The sequence below is a fragment of the Rhea pennata genome, chromosome 2 (genome assembly GCF_028389875.1).
Source record: "Rhea pennata isolate bPtePen1 chromosome 2, bPtePen1.pri, whole genome shotgun sequence".
Lineage (NCBI taxonomy): Eukaryota > Metazoa > Chordata > Aves > Rheiformes > Rheidae > Rhea > Rhea pennata.
In genome coordinates this window covers 90507647-90524131 of record NC_084664.1, presented here as the reverse complement: position 1 = coordinate 90524131, position 16485 = coordinate 90507647, and the positions used below count along the sequence as shown (strand labels likewise).

General features: G+C 41.5%; 1 protein-coding gene across 1 annotated transcript in view; it reads right to left on the bottom strand.

Moving 5' to 3' along the window:
* Nucleotides 1-223: 223 nt before the first annotated feature.
* Nucleotides 224-16485, bottom strand: part of RIPOR2 (RHO family interacting cell polarization regulator 2) — a 57326-nt gene continuing 41064 nt past the window's right edge. The window contains exons 14-22 of the mRNA XM_062568027.1: nucleotides 14997-15181; nucleotides 12952-13120; nucleotides 11230-11365; nucleotides 10086-10247; nucleotides 8308-8466; nucleotides 7073-7275; nucleotides 5568-5651; nucleotides 3244-3334; nucleotides 224-1786 (exon numbers count right to left, since the gene is read on the bottom strand). Of these exons, the coding sequence (XP_062424011.1) occupies nucleotides 1686-1786; nucleotides 3244-3334; nucleotides 5568-5651; nucleotides 7073-7275; nucleotides 8308-8466; nucleotides 10086-10247; nucleotides 11230-11365; nucleotides 12952-13120; nucleotides 14997-15181 (1290 nt within the window). The 3' untranslated portion in view covers nucleotides 224-1685. The remainder of the gene's footprint in view (nucleotides 1787-3243; nucleotides 3335-5567; nucleotides 5652-7072; nucleotides 7276-8307; nucleotides 8467-10085; nucleotides 10248-11229; nucleotides 11366-12951; nucleotides 13121-14996; nucleotides 15182-16485) is intronic.

Here is a 16485-nt window from a genome sequence, read left to right as displayed (position 1 = left end):
GCCTTAATATGATTAAATAACAGTTGGCCCCAAATCCAACAAGTAGGTAGCTCTAAGTAAGCTACCTGGGAGCTGATTTCCGTTGTGTTTGGAGGTTGCATGAGCCTCACCTTAGAGAAGCTGCCGCTATGATGAGTGACTATACATAAGGACTGATGTGCTTAGTAATTAAAAAATAATCTTTATTATAACTTAAATGTGATAGGAAATATGGTGAGTACAAATACCACAAAACTAAAGGCAAAAAAATAAAAAATAACAGAAGTCAGTACAAAAGAACACCTTGGAGAATTCAGATCATGGGATAGATGTGTTATAAAAACCATGATGTGGTTATTTCATCTTCTGTAAAAAGAGTCTATGCCCCTCAGTAGACAAGTAACCATTTGAACTGTACAAAATGTACTTTTTTAATTAAAGGAAGAATATATATTTTTATAAATATACAGATATGTACACTGTAACATTCACAGTAAAAAATGAAACAAAACAAAAATCCTGCCTGCCAAATGTTTGGCGCACAAGGCTTCTTTTTGATTCGAGTTGTTTGCAATCTTTTTTATATAATCTATGCAAATCTGGATACTTTAATAGACATCTAAATAGCATTTCATGCATAATGAACACAGTACAGGAACACTCTTCTGTTAAATTCTATTCATCTCTTTCTGTGTTAACTTAAGGCTCATAATCAACAGCTTGAAGTACTGTCTTTCATTTTTGCTGTGAAGGGAGAGAATGCATTCATTTCATACTCTGTTTATTGCTACCTCAAAGGTCCATTTTATTTTCTTCTATTCTTTATATTGAAATCACTCTATAGAAGCTATCATCTGCTAATTAGAGTGTACGAAATCCAATCCTGCTTGCAACCTGCAGAACAAAACAGCTTTGGGGATTTGTGCAATTAGTTCACACTTTTTCTTCCTGAAAGAAAAAAAAAAAACCCAAAGCACTTTACCTTTTCATTTATTTTTTCCAAACCTATGTGATTGTTTGATAACCTTAGCAAATTCCTGGATTAATGATGGTTCATTGTTGGAGGGCAAGAGAAAGGAAATAAAAGAGCAGCAGAGGCATTTGGAATGAGTCACTAAAGTGACACCTCCCAGGATTTACACCATGCTGTTCCTTGAGGCAGAACTTGAAGAAACTTGTTCTATATTTTGTTATTGAGACAAAACTGAGAAAGCCAAGTGGTGTGCTGTGCTGCTGGAGTGTTGCTGGGGACAGCAGACACTTAGCTCGTAGTAGAAGAGAAAGCTTTGTAGTTCTGCTCAGGTGGCCTCCTACTTGTCCTTCTTAGATACAGCATTACATATTTCAAGCTTTCACAACACCTTAAAAGAAGCAAATATAATATTCTGCGAGATATATGAAGGTGCCAGATTTTAAAAACTAAGAAGTTTGCTGAGGCTGAAATAACTGCAAATACATTATTTATTATGAATCAGTCAAGAAAGTATTGTTCCTCAGTATCCAACTGCTCCATCATAAGCTGCATAGAGGAGCCAATAGGAACTCTATCGTTTGATGTCACGTTTCGCTTTTCCTTAAAAGGTCTGTAAATTGCTACATTTCAGGATGTTCTCATAGAATTCTTCCAAGTCTGTCATCTTCCCATATTCAATTACGACTCCACCCTAGTTTAATCGCTGTCAAATTTTAGACAGGTGCTTTTCCATCTAAAAAGCTGTGGCAGCTTCTATTCCACGGCGACTTCCAACTTTAATAAATTCCCGAGGGAATTTGTCCAGCTGTTCATATGCCAGTCTCCCATCTTCACCTGAACACAAAATATTAAAACATAATAAAATATGTCAGTGCCATACAAAATTTAAAATCCTGGATTCTTTGCTGTTAAAAAGCACTGATCTGCTGGTAACTTCTTTCCATTCTTAGAATCTGTTATATCGTTAAAGGCAACTTAAGAAATTACTTTGAAAAACTAAGTGTGCTCTGAATGTTCATATTATTTCTTGTTTTTTTTCTCATTGTAGTTTGTTGCTAGTTTTATTTAGAGCAAAACAGAAGCAGATGTGGTTTGTATGATTATATGACAATATTTGTATGCTTGTCTTACTGAATAATCTATGTGTCTCAAGGTCTCAGCTGCAGCTGTAATATAGTTGTGGCAGATGATGTTTATCCATTTCTAACTTGGACAATATGAAGTTTACTTATGTCTCACTTCTTGGCTTGGCATTTTTAAGAAGTAAGTCTAACCATGTCTTTATTTACATGTTTGCCACCAAAAAAAAGAGGAAGTATTATGTTTGCTGAATTTAACTATTTTTATCAGTCAAGCCTTTGTTTTTTAGGTACTGTCATCTGTATGCACCTAAGTATAACATTAAGCCTAGTGTGTAGAATTGACCATTAGGAATCAAAAAGGTGTCTGCATGTCATACAGAGGAATGGCAATACAAACTCCTGGAGTTCATAAATGTGACTTTGCGTTAATTGTGTTATAACCCAAGCAACAATACAGCAGAGTGAATTCCTGCTGAATTGCTGAGTGAAAGAGAGGATGTTTGAGGAGTCTGCACGATTAATGTTAGAGGGGGACACATCCATGGTGCAGAAATTCATGCATAGCCTGCAGAGTCGAGGGAGGGCCAGCAAAAATACAACTTTTAAAATTTGTACTGTAGAAATGCCACTGAAGTATTTGGGCCCTGAAACTGTGCAGTCAGTCACTTCCATGCTTCCAGTCACTGGCTGATATGCAGCTAGATTACAGGTTGATGGACAGGTTATCTGTTGTCCCAAGGACAAATGAAGGTCTATACAGGATGTCTGAGGTGCTGCGTGAAGGAGGACTTGCAGATTAGGATCTCTCCTAATAGGCATATAAACATAACTTAGCACAAAATGGAACACGTGGCAGTGCTAATGGCATTTGAGTGTGTTTTTTGTTTGAATAAAATGTTTTTTATATATGTTTGTCAAATTATGAAATACTTATTTGTCTGTTTCTCTTTTGCTATTTTTCCTTCTTTTACTTCCCTCTCCAAACTCATACAATTTAATTACTCTCTTTTTTTTGCTCCATTTTCATGATTTTCAAAACCAATGATTTCTAAGAGGTATATATATTTAATCTATTTAGGCCTCCAGCTAAAATTTTATTTCAATTTAGAGCCTTGCATTTGTATATCTTAGCATGTCTTAGGTGTCTTAAATAGCTACTCTATTAAAAAAAAAATATATATATATATAGCTATAAAACATACAACTCACCAAGTGAGAGCAGGGTTTCAGATGCCACTTTTCTGATTTCTTCATTGTCAGACTGGCAGAGTGTGACTAGCATTTTAATACTCTCAGTAGCCTGGAAAGTGCAAAACCAACTGTGTTAATTCTACATATAACAACGTGGGTTTTATTCCACAGCCTTGTGTGATACATTGAGCATTGTTTACACTTCCTTTCCGACTGTCTCTGTATGCGCAAATACTGCGTTGTATCTTTGGGTCTGTCCTGAAAGGGTTCACGAGGATGCTGGTACAGCCAGAACTGCATGACAACATCCACTCCTCCTCTGACCGCTCTTCCTTCATACAGGAAAAGAAGGTCTCTTGCCTCATTAGCCTCAGCTAGAGCAGTGACTAGAGGAAGCTGTGGGAGCGCAACGATGGGAGCGCTCATGTTTCTGCCAGCACCAGTGCAGGAAGCCCTGTGTTTAAAACCTCACACCTAGGGGAGGTCTTGGGTAAGGCCTCGGTGAGGATGTGGGCAATGTGACTTTTAGAGGTTTCTTTGTGGATAGGTGCCCTTGGAGAAGGGTATTTTCTCCTCCAGTGTGGACTCCACATTCTGTAATTTATGCGCTATATGCATAAATATGGCTGATCAGCTACATCTGCCACTTCTGACTGTGGGCTGTGAAGGGGCTGTGGGACAAGGCCATAAATACGCCAATATGCGGGTACAGCAGGAACAAGAATGGGAGATGGGTGACAGGGCAGTGAGTTTCATCCTCAGCATGTCAAATTTGATAGGTCAGAAAAGGCTGTTCTTTCAGGCGTAAGTGTATCTGTATCAGCATTTTTGCTAGCCAACCAAGTCACTTGAAGTTATTACTGCAGGCGCCTCACTGATATCTGTGCTGACCAACACTTTACAATTTTCCTTGCCTCTGCTATTTTGGAAAGAAAACAAGGAATAATTCTGCTTTGCTGCAAAATGTTAGGTCTACAGAGATAGAGCAGCTGTCATGGTGTCTGTAAGTACGTCAGGCAATACCACGGTAATAGTGAGCAAAAGGAAGGGCAGATATAACCCCGGCCGTGACGCAAGGAAGAAGCTCTGAGCTACAGAGCCAATATTTGTATAAGTCTTGCCGATGCTGGGAGGATAGGTGCATTCTGCAGTGCTTCTAGTCAGGACTCATCTTCCACAGCCGTTAAATCTCATCCCTCTGTCTTGAACCTAGTCGCTTGTGCTTGACCATGAGCAAGTCTGTGTGAGGAGTGACTACAGCTCATATATTGAAATGAACAATGGAGCCACAGCAGCACAGAGCTTGCTGTGGTCTGCAAAACCTGGGAGAGGCAGAGCAGGACCTTGAGTGGCTGATCTCTATCAACTCCATGCTGTGGGTGAGACTGCTTCTGGGTTAGCTCATCCGCAGGGTTGGCTCTATCACCTTTCAGCTGCAGCATTCACATCCCTGAAATAATACCTTTCAGAAAGGCATCAGCTTTTTATTTAAAGAGCTCAAAAGATGTAGTTCCTTTCCCTCGTTAGTATTTCTTTTTCCTGGCAGTTCACGAGCTGTTGAAGATGCACTGCACAGGCTCTATCATTTTGGCCCCAGTTGCCACCACTGATTCTTATTCTGCTTTTCTCAGAGAGACCAAAACCACACTACTGCACCTTGTAGTACAGCAGAAGTGTAATGCCCCTTTATCACTGCCTATAAGAAGTCCCTGCTAGCGTCTTGTTCCAGGGAAAAGTCTTTCATATCCAAGTGATATTGGACTAGGTGCTGAAGAATGTCAGTTACATTCTAGAGCTGTCTTCTCCAGGGGGAAGTTTTGAGGGAGCAATAATCAGTCTGCAGTGTGTCTGTTCCATCGAATACATTTTTTGGCCTAGTGTCCAGTACCAGATAGGCTTAGACAGCTGCTGCCTCCCATGGTTCTACATAGCCAGTGCAAGAGCAACTTTTTTTCCTTTCTGTCACAAGAAGTGCAGAAATGGCACCAAAAGTTAGATGAAGACCCAGTATTCAGGTGTACCAGTTATTGCCAGGATGGTTTGTTCCTTCGTGCTTACACTCTTTGTACAGTATCATCAAATGAGCTGTGACTTCTCTCTCCCTTTCTCTTCTGTACAGCTGCAAGCCATGTGCATTATAACTATTTTTATTTTGGGAGAGAGTGGTATTTTTCCTCTCAGTCAGAACTCAGATTTTTTTTCTCTGTTACACAGAAGCCCATCTCCTAAAATCGGTATGATAGGGAGCAAAAGATGAAATGCAAAAAATGAACTTTATCATTGTCATGTGCCTTTTCTTTAAAGTAAGGCCAAGTGCCACAACTGAATTCCTTGTCTCTTACCTTGAGGTATCTTAGAGCCAGGCAAGCTGCTTTCTGCAGCTGCAGGTTGGGCTGGGTAAGTGCTTCACAGTAATAAATTAAGGCCTGAAAACAGATAAAGAAGAGTATAACGGTAAAAGGTTTGCACATATGTAGAGCAGAAAGGTGGAGTGCAGAGCTGCTGACAGGCACAGCCCTTCCTTAGTAGCGGTTTGTGTGGAAGCGCAAGTGTAGAGAAGAGGTAAGTCCTCCATGCACATCCAGCCCAAGCCACTAATTATAACTCTGTGAGGGTGTGTGGTCTGAGGCCAATTTTTGGTGAGCAAACGTTCACATTAAAGTAAGCAGCACAATCTGGCATTCCTGAGGGCATTTCTGCATAAATTGCCAGGGAGCAAATAGGCCTTGGAGTCTAAATAGCTCAAGAGCTGACTCTTGAGATGGTCTCTCTAATATGAATGAGCAGGCTGCAATGGGCTCCAGGGGGACTGAGAATGACTGTTACAAGATTAGCCTGAGGTGCTAGAACAGTTTACTGCTTGATTCAAGAAATCAGCAGCTATTGCTAATCAAACAAAACCAGCATGAGTGGCAAATCTTAGTGACAGATGGCTGCATAATGAACTCCATAATGCCTTAAGGCACCTTGTGGTTTTTCCTTCAGGTAGGAAACCAGATATTGGTTGAGCTCATGTTCCAGGAGAAGGTTGCATTTTCCCTGAAATGCTGCCTCCATGAAGCTGAGAGGGTGAGAGGATGGTGTGAGATACCAAGAGGCTGCAAAATGGAAAATGAAGTGGATGAATAAAGAAAGAGGGGGCTTAATTAGCAGAGAAATGCAGCAAAGAATGATCTCCCTCCTTTTCTTCCCATTTTGCCACTCTTGCTCCTCCAGCTTCCTGTTCTTTCATTCTATCCTGATTGGAAACAAGGATGCAAGAACAAGAGGACAGTAGGGAAAGCTCTGCTGTGAAAGAGATCAACCCATTGTTTCTTTCTTTTCTATTCTTTAATTTCTATGTTTAATCTGGCCCTGCTTATCATCTTCTGCATCTGTGATAGATTCAGATCTTGGACTGTAATTCTTTGGCCTTGCAAAAGCTGTCAGAGCTAATCATTGTCCCCTTAAGGCAGTTCTTCCCCTCCTGAAATGGTGGGAGATCCCCTAGATGCCAGCTTTCTTTGGAATAAAATCTCAGACTTATGTCTTTGCACAGTGAAGATGTTAGGAAATGTTGCGTTGAAGCCAAGAGACAGCCCACTGGAAATGCTAAAATGTGCAAGATGGAGAGTGCAAGACTTGCTAACCATTTGCACAGTTTAGGTTAGTACCTGTTGAATAACGGCAGGTAGAAACAGATCTACATATTTGTAGAAAAATTAGATAGAAAACCCCTCTCGATCAGTTTAAATCGAATCTGGAGAAATTATTTTATACATGTAGACATTTGAAACCTATAGGCAGAAATTAATGATGTCATGAACATACAGGTCCCTTAGGCGAAAGGTGAGTTTTTGCCACTTACCTTCTCCCTGAAGTGCCTGTTTTCTGCTGTAGCTGTCAAAAGTGATGCCACAGTCTCGCTGACTTCATTTTTATTTTCAGTTAGAAGTAAAGCCAGAGCTCTCAATACTTCCTGTTGTGGTGGAAGGTTATTAGAGTTTATTTTGGCCATGTTCTGCTGCAGTTTTCCATCTTTCACCGACTGCAGCATCTGAACCACAGAGGCTAGAAATGCAAAGAGAAGAAAGGTCCTTGTTACTTGTTTTATCCTCTTAGCACTTCAGATTGCTCCTGTCCCCACTAGCAATCCTCTATTACCCCTAGAAAGGGCAGATGAAAAGTCCTTAACTCGGCAATTGTCAGCATTGCGATGTGCGTGCATGGGGCTGTGCTTTTATGTTGGGCTGGGCTTCTCAGACACCATTCCTAAGGAGGAGACAAGTAGATGAGCTAGACGGGACACTAAGGCTCGCTCAGAGATATGCTATGTGCCTATTCATCAAATCTTCAGTTCTGCTGGAAAATGTAAATCCTCCCCCACGACAAGTGAAACCCAATATTCTAGTCAGTGTAATGACTTCCAGAGCATCTTTGTGACAGTTTTTTCTAGGCAGGTTGATGTCCCCCACCAAGAGCTCATGTATTTCATAAGTGAATTGAAAAGCCTTCCAGGCTTTTGAGCAAAAGTTCTCCAGTGGGCCCAAATAAAAGTGGAAACTAGGCAAGGTTCCTCAAACTTTCTCAAATGGAAAGGAAGAAAAATTTGCTTTTCAGGAATTGAAGTTTAGCGTGCCTCATGGAGTGCCTGCTTCCCTCTTTAGATCTTGGTGCCAGAGCCTGCCAAACACTTTGGTGCTGTGATTCCTTGGCTCCTGAGAAGAGCCCAACACTTCAGAAGATCTGTCCGTAAAGGATGACGAAATACTGGAACTCCATCAAAGCCATGAGCACAGAAAACTTCCCAGACCTGGGGCCTAGCCCAGTAGCATCAGCCATTTCCTAAAAAGTAATTCTTTCAGCGTAGTTGTTTCCCATTCTAATATGGAAATAGAAATTACTGAGGGTGTGATTGCATTAGCTCTTTTTCTTGGATATGTACAGCTGTTTAGGTGCAGCCACGCTTAGCATGCAAGGCAATTGCTTGCCTTCTTTCCCACTTCTTTTAAAAAGTCAAGCTAAGGGCTGAACTGTTCTGTGCTGATCTCAGAAGGACATCAATATATTTTCCCTTTATCTTCCAAAATTTATGTATCTTACCTTCTTTTGCAAGCTGCAGCAAATAGCTTCCAAGATCATTAACACTGTGGCTGGCAAAATAGTTGTAATACTGAAAGACTGTTATGATTTCTGAGGACATACTGGAGTAGAGAACGGGCTCTGTTCGGTCCAGGATCTGAGACACCAGAATTCTGAAGACTGCAAGCAGCAGAAAAAAGGACGTATTAGTGAGAACAAAAGCTGGTGGCAAATTCCCACAGTCCACTTGAAAGTCTAAAAGAAAACACTGTGTTTTCAAAGCTAGGTACCTTCCAACATTTCTAATCTCAACTACGGGCACAGCTACTTTCCCTCTGTCTAGCCCTCATCCCTAGAGGATATCATCGTGAGCTAAGGACTAACTTCTGCCAAGTTCAAACTATTCCCCCTTCTGGGTTGCACTAAGAATTAAAACCAGATCTTGCAAGGCCAGTGCAGCTTATTCAATACAGCATCCTTCCTAACCAAGCGGTATAGTGAATTGCTAAACAAATATCCACATGCACTGCCCAATTACACCTCAGTAATGCCACTGAAGTAGGGAAGACTTACTCAGAAGCAGAATTTGGTTTTGCTTATTTTTATTTTTGTATGTGTGTGTGGCATGCAGAAAGCTAGCTTGAGATACACAGTTCATGACTTTTGTAGCATGGAACATGAAGGAAAACACGGTCCTGGGTAGATACCTGCAGTATAGGCACTCACATCTGAGCAAATCACTCTACCATTATAGCCCATGGAAAGCCAGTCAATATTACTGTAGTTTGACATATTGTACGTCCCACTCCAAATATGAAATTATATTCAGATAGACTTTACTGTGTATGGATTTGATCCAAATGAACTGTAATGGGGATATAATAGCATGTGCTTAGCAATAGTTGCTAAATTTACTGAAGCATAAGGCCACACGTGGCTGAACTTTTCATTAAATTGTTTGATCCAGCTCGAACAAGGAGTGAACGAGGAGACAAGAAAGTAACAAAACAGCTTCAACAATGATCAGTGAGTACCATAACTCTGCCTCGAGACAACAGGGAAACCAGCTAAGAGCAAAGAAGCTATCATTGGTGCAACAAATCAGAGAATGGCCAAATAACTTAACTCGTAGGGGTATAAATACTCAGGGAATTTTCCGTTCAGAGTCCCTCTGAGGAGGCACCCAGCTCGAGCTCTAGTATTAATAAAATCGTCTTTTAAGGACGCTGGATTGAACAGTTTCCCTAACACAGACACTATACAGTTACCTAAAATTAGGTGAGAGGATTCCTGCTTCACTGAATTGCCTGACCTGTATTTGGGAATAAATCTACTTTCTGATTACTTCATAGACCTTAAAACAATGTTTTCTCTGCTGCTGCCCTCACCTTTTTTTCCTATTCCAATCTAATTACAGAATCACAGAATGGCTGAGGTTGGAAGGGACCTCTGGAGATCATTTAGTCCAACCTCCCTGCTCAGCAGGGTCACCTAGAGCATAGTAGACAGGGTTGCATCCAGGCGGGCCTTGAATATCTCCAGAGAAGGAGATTCCACAACCTCTCTGGGCAACTTTTTCCAGTGCTCTGTCACTTTACTGTGACTAATTACTTGGGGCCAAAATTGTTTGAAGAGCTGTGGCATTAATTTTCAGAAGAAATCTTGGAGCCATATCCAAACACACTTCCATGGGGCAGGAAAAAAGCAACCAGAGTTGAGTAAAGCCCAGCAGAAAACAAATAGACCCAATTTGTCTCCAATCTGATGACAGTGGATTCTTTTTTTGCAGCAGTTGGTACCTGTTTCTGCAAGCCCTGGACATTCTTCATTCACAGTGGTGGCAAAATTAATATCCAGCTGCTTCATCATCTTGTCTGCAGATGTATGATACACTCCTGAAGGACCAGTACATTTTGTCCAGAAAGCCAGTAATGACAGCTTCTTGTGAAACTCTGGAATTGCTGGAAGAGAAGACAATATGAATGGTGAAATCAAGCCATGCTGAAAACATTGTATTCCTAAAAATAAAATATCCTAAGTGTGGAGGAATACTGACCTCACTAAGTGACAGTTTTGCTTGGTAATTTGCCATGTGTCATTAATTTTACAGTACGTAGTTGTGTGTTCACTCCAAGTTTGTAATGTGTTGCTTCCATTTGCCACAGCAGAATGTGAGAACATTTGTTCCTGATTGAGTTCAGGGCACTGATGGCTCATTCCTTTAAATATTGTGAAGTACTAGGGGAATATAGCACATGATCTGAACACAGGACTGGGGCTCAGGAGCTGGTCCTTGTCCTAGCACTGTTTGTAGCCTTGGGTAAGTCACTAAACTTTACCTCTGTTTTCTGATTTAAAAAAATTATATATATATATATATATATATATATATATATAAATAAAAAACAAGGTGTATTTACCTATCCTGCAAGAGTGCTCACAGAGCTGAGTAACTGAGTGTATGTCAAACTTATCCAAAGTATGAAAATAAGTGCAACAAAAGCCACACAAAATGTTCTTTATTGAGATGACTGAAAGCAGTCTTCTAGATAAACCATTCAAAGAGTTGTATTATATCTCTGATACTGTAAGACAGATCCCATCTTTCCTCAGGAAAGAGAGATGGAAAGAGAACTGGGCTCTTTTGGAATGGCAGCATCCCCACTGCAGTAATTCCTTTTGTCCATCTTCTGCCCATCAGGCAGAATAAGGATACCTATATTGCTTCTACCCTTTCTATTTCTGGATACCAGTGCTTAGGCTAGAATAAGGCTTCTGTCCAGCTTTATTGACTGAGGCAGCATCTGTTCATAACTGTGAGTCAACCCTTGCTACGGTGGAATTTCCTGCAGTAATGGTGTGCTCTGTATAGTGTTTATTTAAGCAGATAAACATATGCAAGCAGCTCCATGTCAGAAGGAACTCCTCTAACTTGTCTCTTACCATCAGTCAGGGAGGTGAGGTTTCCCAAGTTTTCAGTGCTGATCTCCGCAATATTCTCCATCACTAGGATCTGCCTGGAAAGCTTATCCAGGAGGTCTCTTGCTACAAATGGTGTTTTACTGGAGAACACAATTTGCTGATGAAAACACGTGAGAAGGGAGGAAAAGGAATCACTGAATTGGAAAAATTCAGGAAAAAAAAGTCCCTCCCAGACCCCCAGCATCTGATGAAGTGCAATGGCAGATCCATCATCTGGAATCTCCTTAACTGCAGATGTTTTTTTATCTCTGTGATATTTTATGGTTGATAAGCATTATTGCTTATATTTTTAGTATCTACAGCCAGATCCCGCCACTTAAGTTTCAAAGTAGCCATTTGCATAAGTTATTTTTGATTTATGTGCTCTGCTAAGCTAAAGGAGCCCATCTTCATGAATTTTAAGTCCAGAAAATATTGCTGGTTTGGTTTTTGCATAATACAGGCCATGGAATTTCAGAACATATCTGCCAGCGAGCAGGCTGTAAGTTACTCTTTTTCTGCTGTGTTTCAGCTCTGATCAACTACCCAGGTGCCTTTATTAATTTGGTGCTTTTCCCATGCTAACATTTCCTGCTCTTGAGGTTTGCATTTTCTTCAGCTGTCCACTTTATTCATATCAAATCAGCTCAGTGTGTGGACAGAGAGTTCCATCTTGTCCCCCCTAACTGCATGTTTGTTGTGTGCTCTTTTATTTAAGCCAAAGCCCTCTTGTACTTGTGAGACAGCAATGTCTAACTCAGCACTAAGGGTACTAAAATCAGGATTGCTCTGCATTGTTTCAGTGGGGCCTTTGGAAATAAATACTAATTATATCATAATATATATAATTATATATATATATATATCTACATATCTACATATATATATATATATATATATATATATATACACATACATACATACACACACACACTGTGTATTATAACACTGGAAAGTCAAACTGTAATAAGGAAGTTGCAGTATGTTTTGATTCAGCAGGAAAACCATGATGCCCTTGCTTGCTACAGCGGCTTGCTGGAGATTTAAAATCAAATTTGTTGAGCTTAGGCTCTGAAAAACCCTGCTGAAAGGTTATGCTATTCAGTCATAAGCATGGACAGACAATTTTGATGTCCCAGAGAGACTGTTGTGCCTCCATTGTGTTTGTCTTAGACTCCACCTACGGACAATTTTTAGTGGATATTCTTCTCCACATGCAGAAATACTTTTTTGCTTTTAAACATCACTGTCTGAGTCTCTGTTAGAGTAAATAGTGGAGCCTATTTTGCCTCTGAAGACATGAGTTGACTTAACAGAGGACTGCTCTCACTGAGGATCTCCTGGTGAAACCAGTGGAAATTTCTAAGCCCCAGCAATAGCAGTTTCTTATGGGAATCGGGTCTGGGGGACTTGCCCATCGTTCTTACTAGGGCATGTATTAAAAATGCCTGGTAGTCTGTATGCCCGATCTCTTCTGAGATGGCCAGGACTGAAATGATAAAGGCTTTTCCAGTTTGGGTGCCACTGGAGCAACTTTTGGAGAGGTTTTCGCAGTGGTGACTACAGCTGTCCCAGCCCCAAGCTCTCCCTGCCTCCCACATGCAACGGTACCCGTGGCCGCCAGCACGTACCCTACGTCATTGGCACACAAGTGCCTGCAGGAATGATTAAAAATATACGCCCAGGAGGAGCTGGGCCTGGTACCTGAATGAGTTGTGTACAGTATTGCAAGTGCTTAACTATGGTTATATCAAGGCTGTCATTTCCCGTGGTCAGCGGAAGAGGGCTGCCAGCAACGCTGGTACCAACACCTGTGTCTTCAGTGAGAGCTTCGCTGAGGTGGCCTCTGGCTTCAGGGTGCTCGGGCCTGTAACTGTTAAGGGAGGGAGGTCAGTGAAGGGCCGAGCACCTCCTCAGCAGACAGAAACACACGTTCAAAGTGACTAGCAACAAGCACAGGAAGAATTGCTGAAAGCAGCGATCTGGAACCAAACAGCCCTCGATAAGCCAGAAACCATTTAATGAATACATCATCTCACAAACCAGCAGAGTTGTCCTGAACTGGGTGCAGAATGGTCGTATGCACCGAGAGGGCAAATTTCTTCCATGGTGCCCTGACTTGTTTGCCTTGAACGGTGCAATTCTGTCACCATCAAGTTTTTCCAACCTGTACTTATTCTTGCTTGGTGGTGAAAGCATTTTCTTTCATCCGTAGATAAATGATTTCCCAAATCGTCCTGGATTAAGCAGTATTACAGTTTGCACCATCTCAAGCATTAAGCTGTTAAGGACAAATCTATTGGTATTTTCCTGGTACCAAATTTAATGCTCAGGAAAGGAAGACCACTGCTGGAATAAGAGACATGATGTTTTCATACGCTGTTTTAGGCACAATGTGAACAGCTTGTTTTGCCAATAGTTTCTGTAAGAGCATAAAGCTATTCTCACTGTGTTTTAAATCATTATTTCCAACTTAATCTTGTACAAATGCTCCTCTCTATGCCTAAATGCAAAGCCCAGGCTCGGTCCCTGGAAAGCAGGTGTACATGGCTGCAAGTTGAAGTTTCAACACGTGCAGTCTTTTCACCGAGTCACACACACATCAAAAAAAATGGAAGCAGGAATCTGTGCTGTCTAGGGATGAGCCAGAGAGGGGGAAAATGACATTTTTGCTTCTAGTTTAACTTAAAAATTTTAGTTAACTCAAAGTTAGTTTGGAACTAACTAGAATTTTTGCTGATTAACCTAAATGTAGGCTAAAGTGCCTGCTTAAAGCCAGATCCTTAAATCAATGCAGTTTTTGATCTGTGTTCAGAGTGCCAGTTTCACAAGCCACATAATTTTCCAAGTTTTCCTTCCCGCCAGGTCTTAATCTGGGAAGAGAATATACAGCGAGATGATGGGAACTGAATGGCACTCGCTTGCTTGTGCTTGAACTCGTTTTAAACTGGCCAGGATAAGCTGCGAGAAGCACAGCTCCCTTCTGAAAAAACGCGGGGCCTTCGGGAACCGCGTCCTTCTGCTCTGTTTTCCCGCTCCGTCGCCACGCGGCTGCCTGCCGGGCATCATATCAGTTCAGCGGGTGCAGACATGCTTTTAGGAGCTAATGATTGAAACACAGCTTTTTTAGGCCACACAACAAGGACAGAGCACAGCACAAACAAAACAGGCTTTTTGGTGGGTTTTGTTACTGTTTTCCTTTTTTTCTCTTTCCTCATAAAGACCAAAAATGATGGGGAAAAAAGGGCACGTAATACGCAGGGCCATGGGCAGAGTACCAGTCATCACTCTTGCACTCCAAAGGAAACCTACACCATGCTGCTTAAATCTGGCCCTGTGTTACTGTTACTGACAAGCTTAATCCACTGCAAAGACTCATTCGGCTAGAGAGAAAAGACAAGGGGAGGGGGGGGAAAAACCACAGAGGAATTAGTAATTACATCCAAACCAAGGAAAGCCAGGTCCAAACCTATGTCAAGGAAGAGGCTCTGCCAGTACTGATGTCTGGTTAATTTAATTTAGCCTTCCCTTTTGGGGGATAGATCGTACATATTTGAACAGGAAAAAATTATCCTGGAAGCTAAAGATTTTGTATGCAGCAGCCACAGGAAACCCTCTGACCCTATAATCTCCTCAAGGATTTAGTTTAGTCTTCCTTGAATAATGTGTGCACCAGGATCCCCTGTTAGTGGCAAAAAGCTAGTATATCAGTTTTGCTAAAGCGCAGCTGGCAGTTGCTACAAACTTACCTATTCTTCTCAATCTCAGTATCTGAAAATACTGCGTCTGCACCTCCTCCACCATTACAAACCTCCTCACCACCACCATCCTCATCATCAAAGTCAGAGGTGTTCAGGAAATCAAAGCTTTCTAAAGCACTTTCAACTGTTAGACTTAAACTGGAGGACCTGCTTCGGTTTACTGCTGGCTTGCACTGCAAAGGCAGAACGAACCAATGAAAACCCCAAATATTATCTACTACTGAAAAAAAAAAAAAGATAAAGCTTAAAACTTTCAAACTCTTCATTTTATTTTCAAAACTTCATTTTATTGAGTGTTTTGTTTCAAACCTTCATATTCATAGTATATACAATCAATATCTGAGAAATGGAAAACTTTTCCCTTCTTCCTCCCCATCCCATCCCCTCCCCCTGCAAAACCCTCAAAGGTAAAATTCAGGATGTTTTATAGAAATGAGAACTACATCTTGAATCCAAGTGACAGAGCTTTCAACATCCTTCAAAAGGAGAAATGGCAATTAAAGCACTGGAAGTTGAAAAGGGAAGGCACATTCCATAATTGCTATTATAGGTACAGAAGCTTGGTTACACAGATCCGATTATACCACCAGATTTATTCCTGCTGTAACTCCAGTGGAGCTTAGCCAGGAATGAACCTGGTCCCATATCTGCAGGTCAATGCGTGTGAGAGAATTTCTGTGGGCTCTGAAACCACGTGATACCAAGGCTAATTAAGGAAAAGCCAATCATGCATCAGCAGAGAGACTCCAAAGCGACAGAAAAAAGCAACACTGTAACCTGGAAATTAACAGTGCTAGAGAGGGGGGGGAACCACCCTATTGCACTGCTGGGAAGACCCACGGCTGAAGCCTTGCTGTTGTTGTAAGATGTATCAAAGGCCTTGGTCCCATGTGGCGATTCCTACAGACATGCCCACAGAGTCGCCTTCAGGGTCACCTTGCAGGATCAGATGCCAAATCAGCTGCCCGAGGGATCACCTCCATGGGTTTGTGCAATGACTTCTGCACCTCTGGCACTACGTGATAGTCTGCTCAAAGCAGCCGGGAGCCGCAGGTGCAGCTCCGGAGCAAACCTTCAAGTCCTGAGTAGGACTTGAACTCAGCTTGTGGAAAGAAATGAGTTGGCATCCAAGTTCAGACTCCAGGCCAGATGTGAACTCTTCTAGATCTTGAGGAGGCGTGGAGTTTTGTTTCTAATTCATTCACACATCTAGAATTTTCATATGTTAGCATTATAACGTTTTACATCTTCAAATGACTGCACAATCATTAACGGATCAAATATTTCACAACATCGCTGTGATGTAAGTAGCGCTTGTACCCTGCTCGCCCTGCAGTACAATTTCAGCCCCTGTTCCTTTCATCAGGGCTGGTAGCACAGCTTCTTCAGGCAAAAGCAAGCAGCAATATACGGGCTTCTCATTTTCTTGTCCCATTTGATAACAGCCCAGGGAGCTTTCTTCAGCCGCAGCTGGATC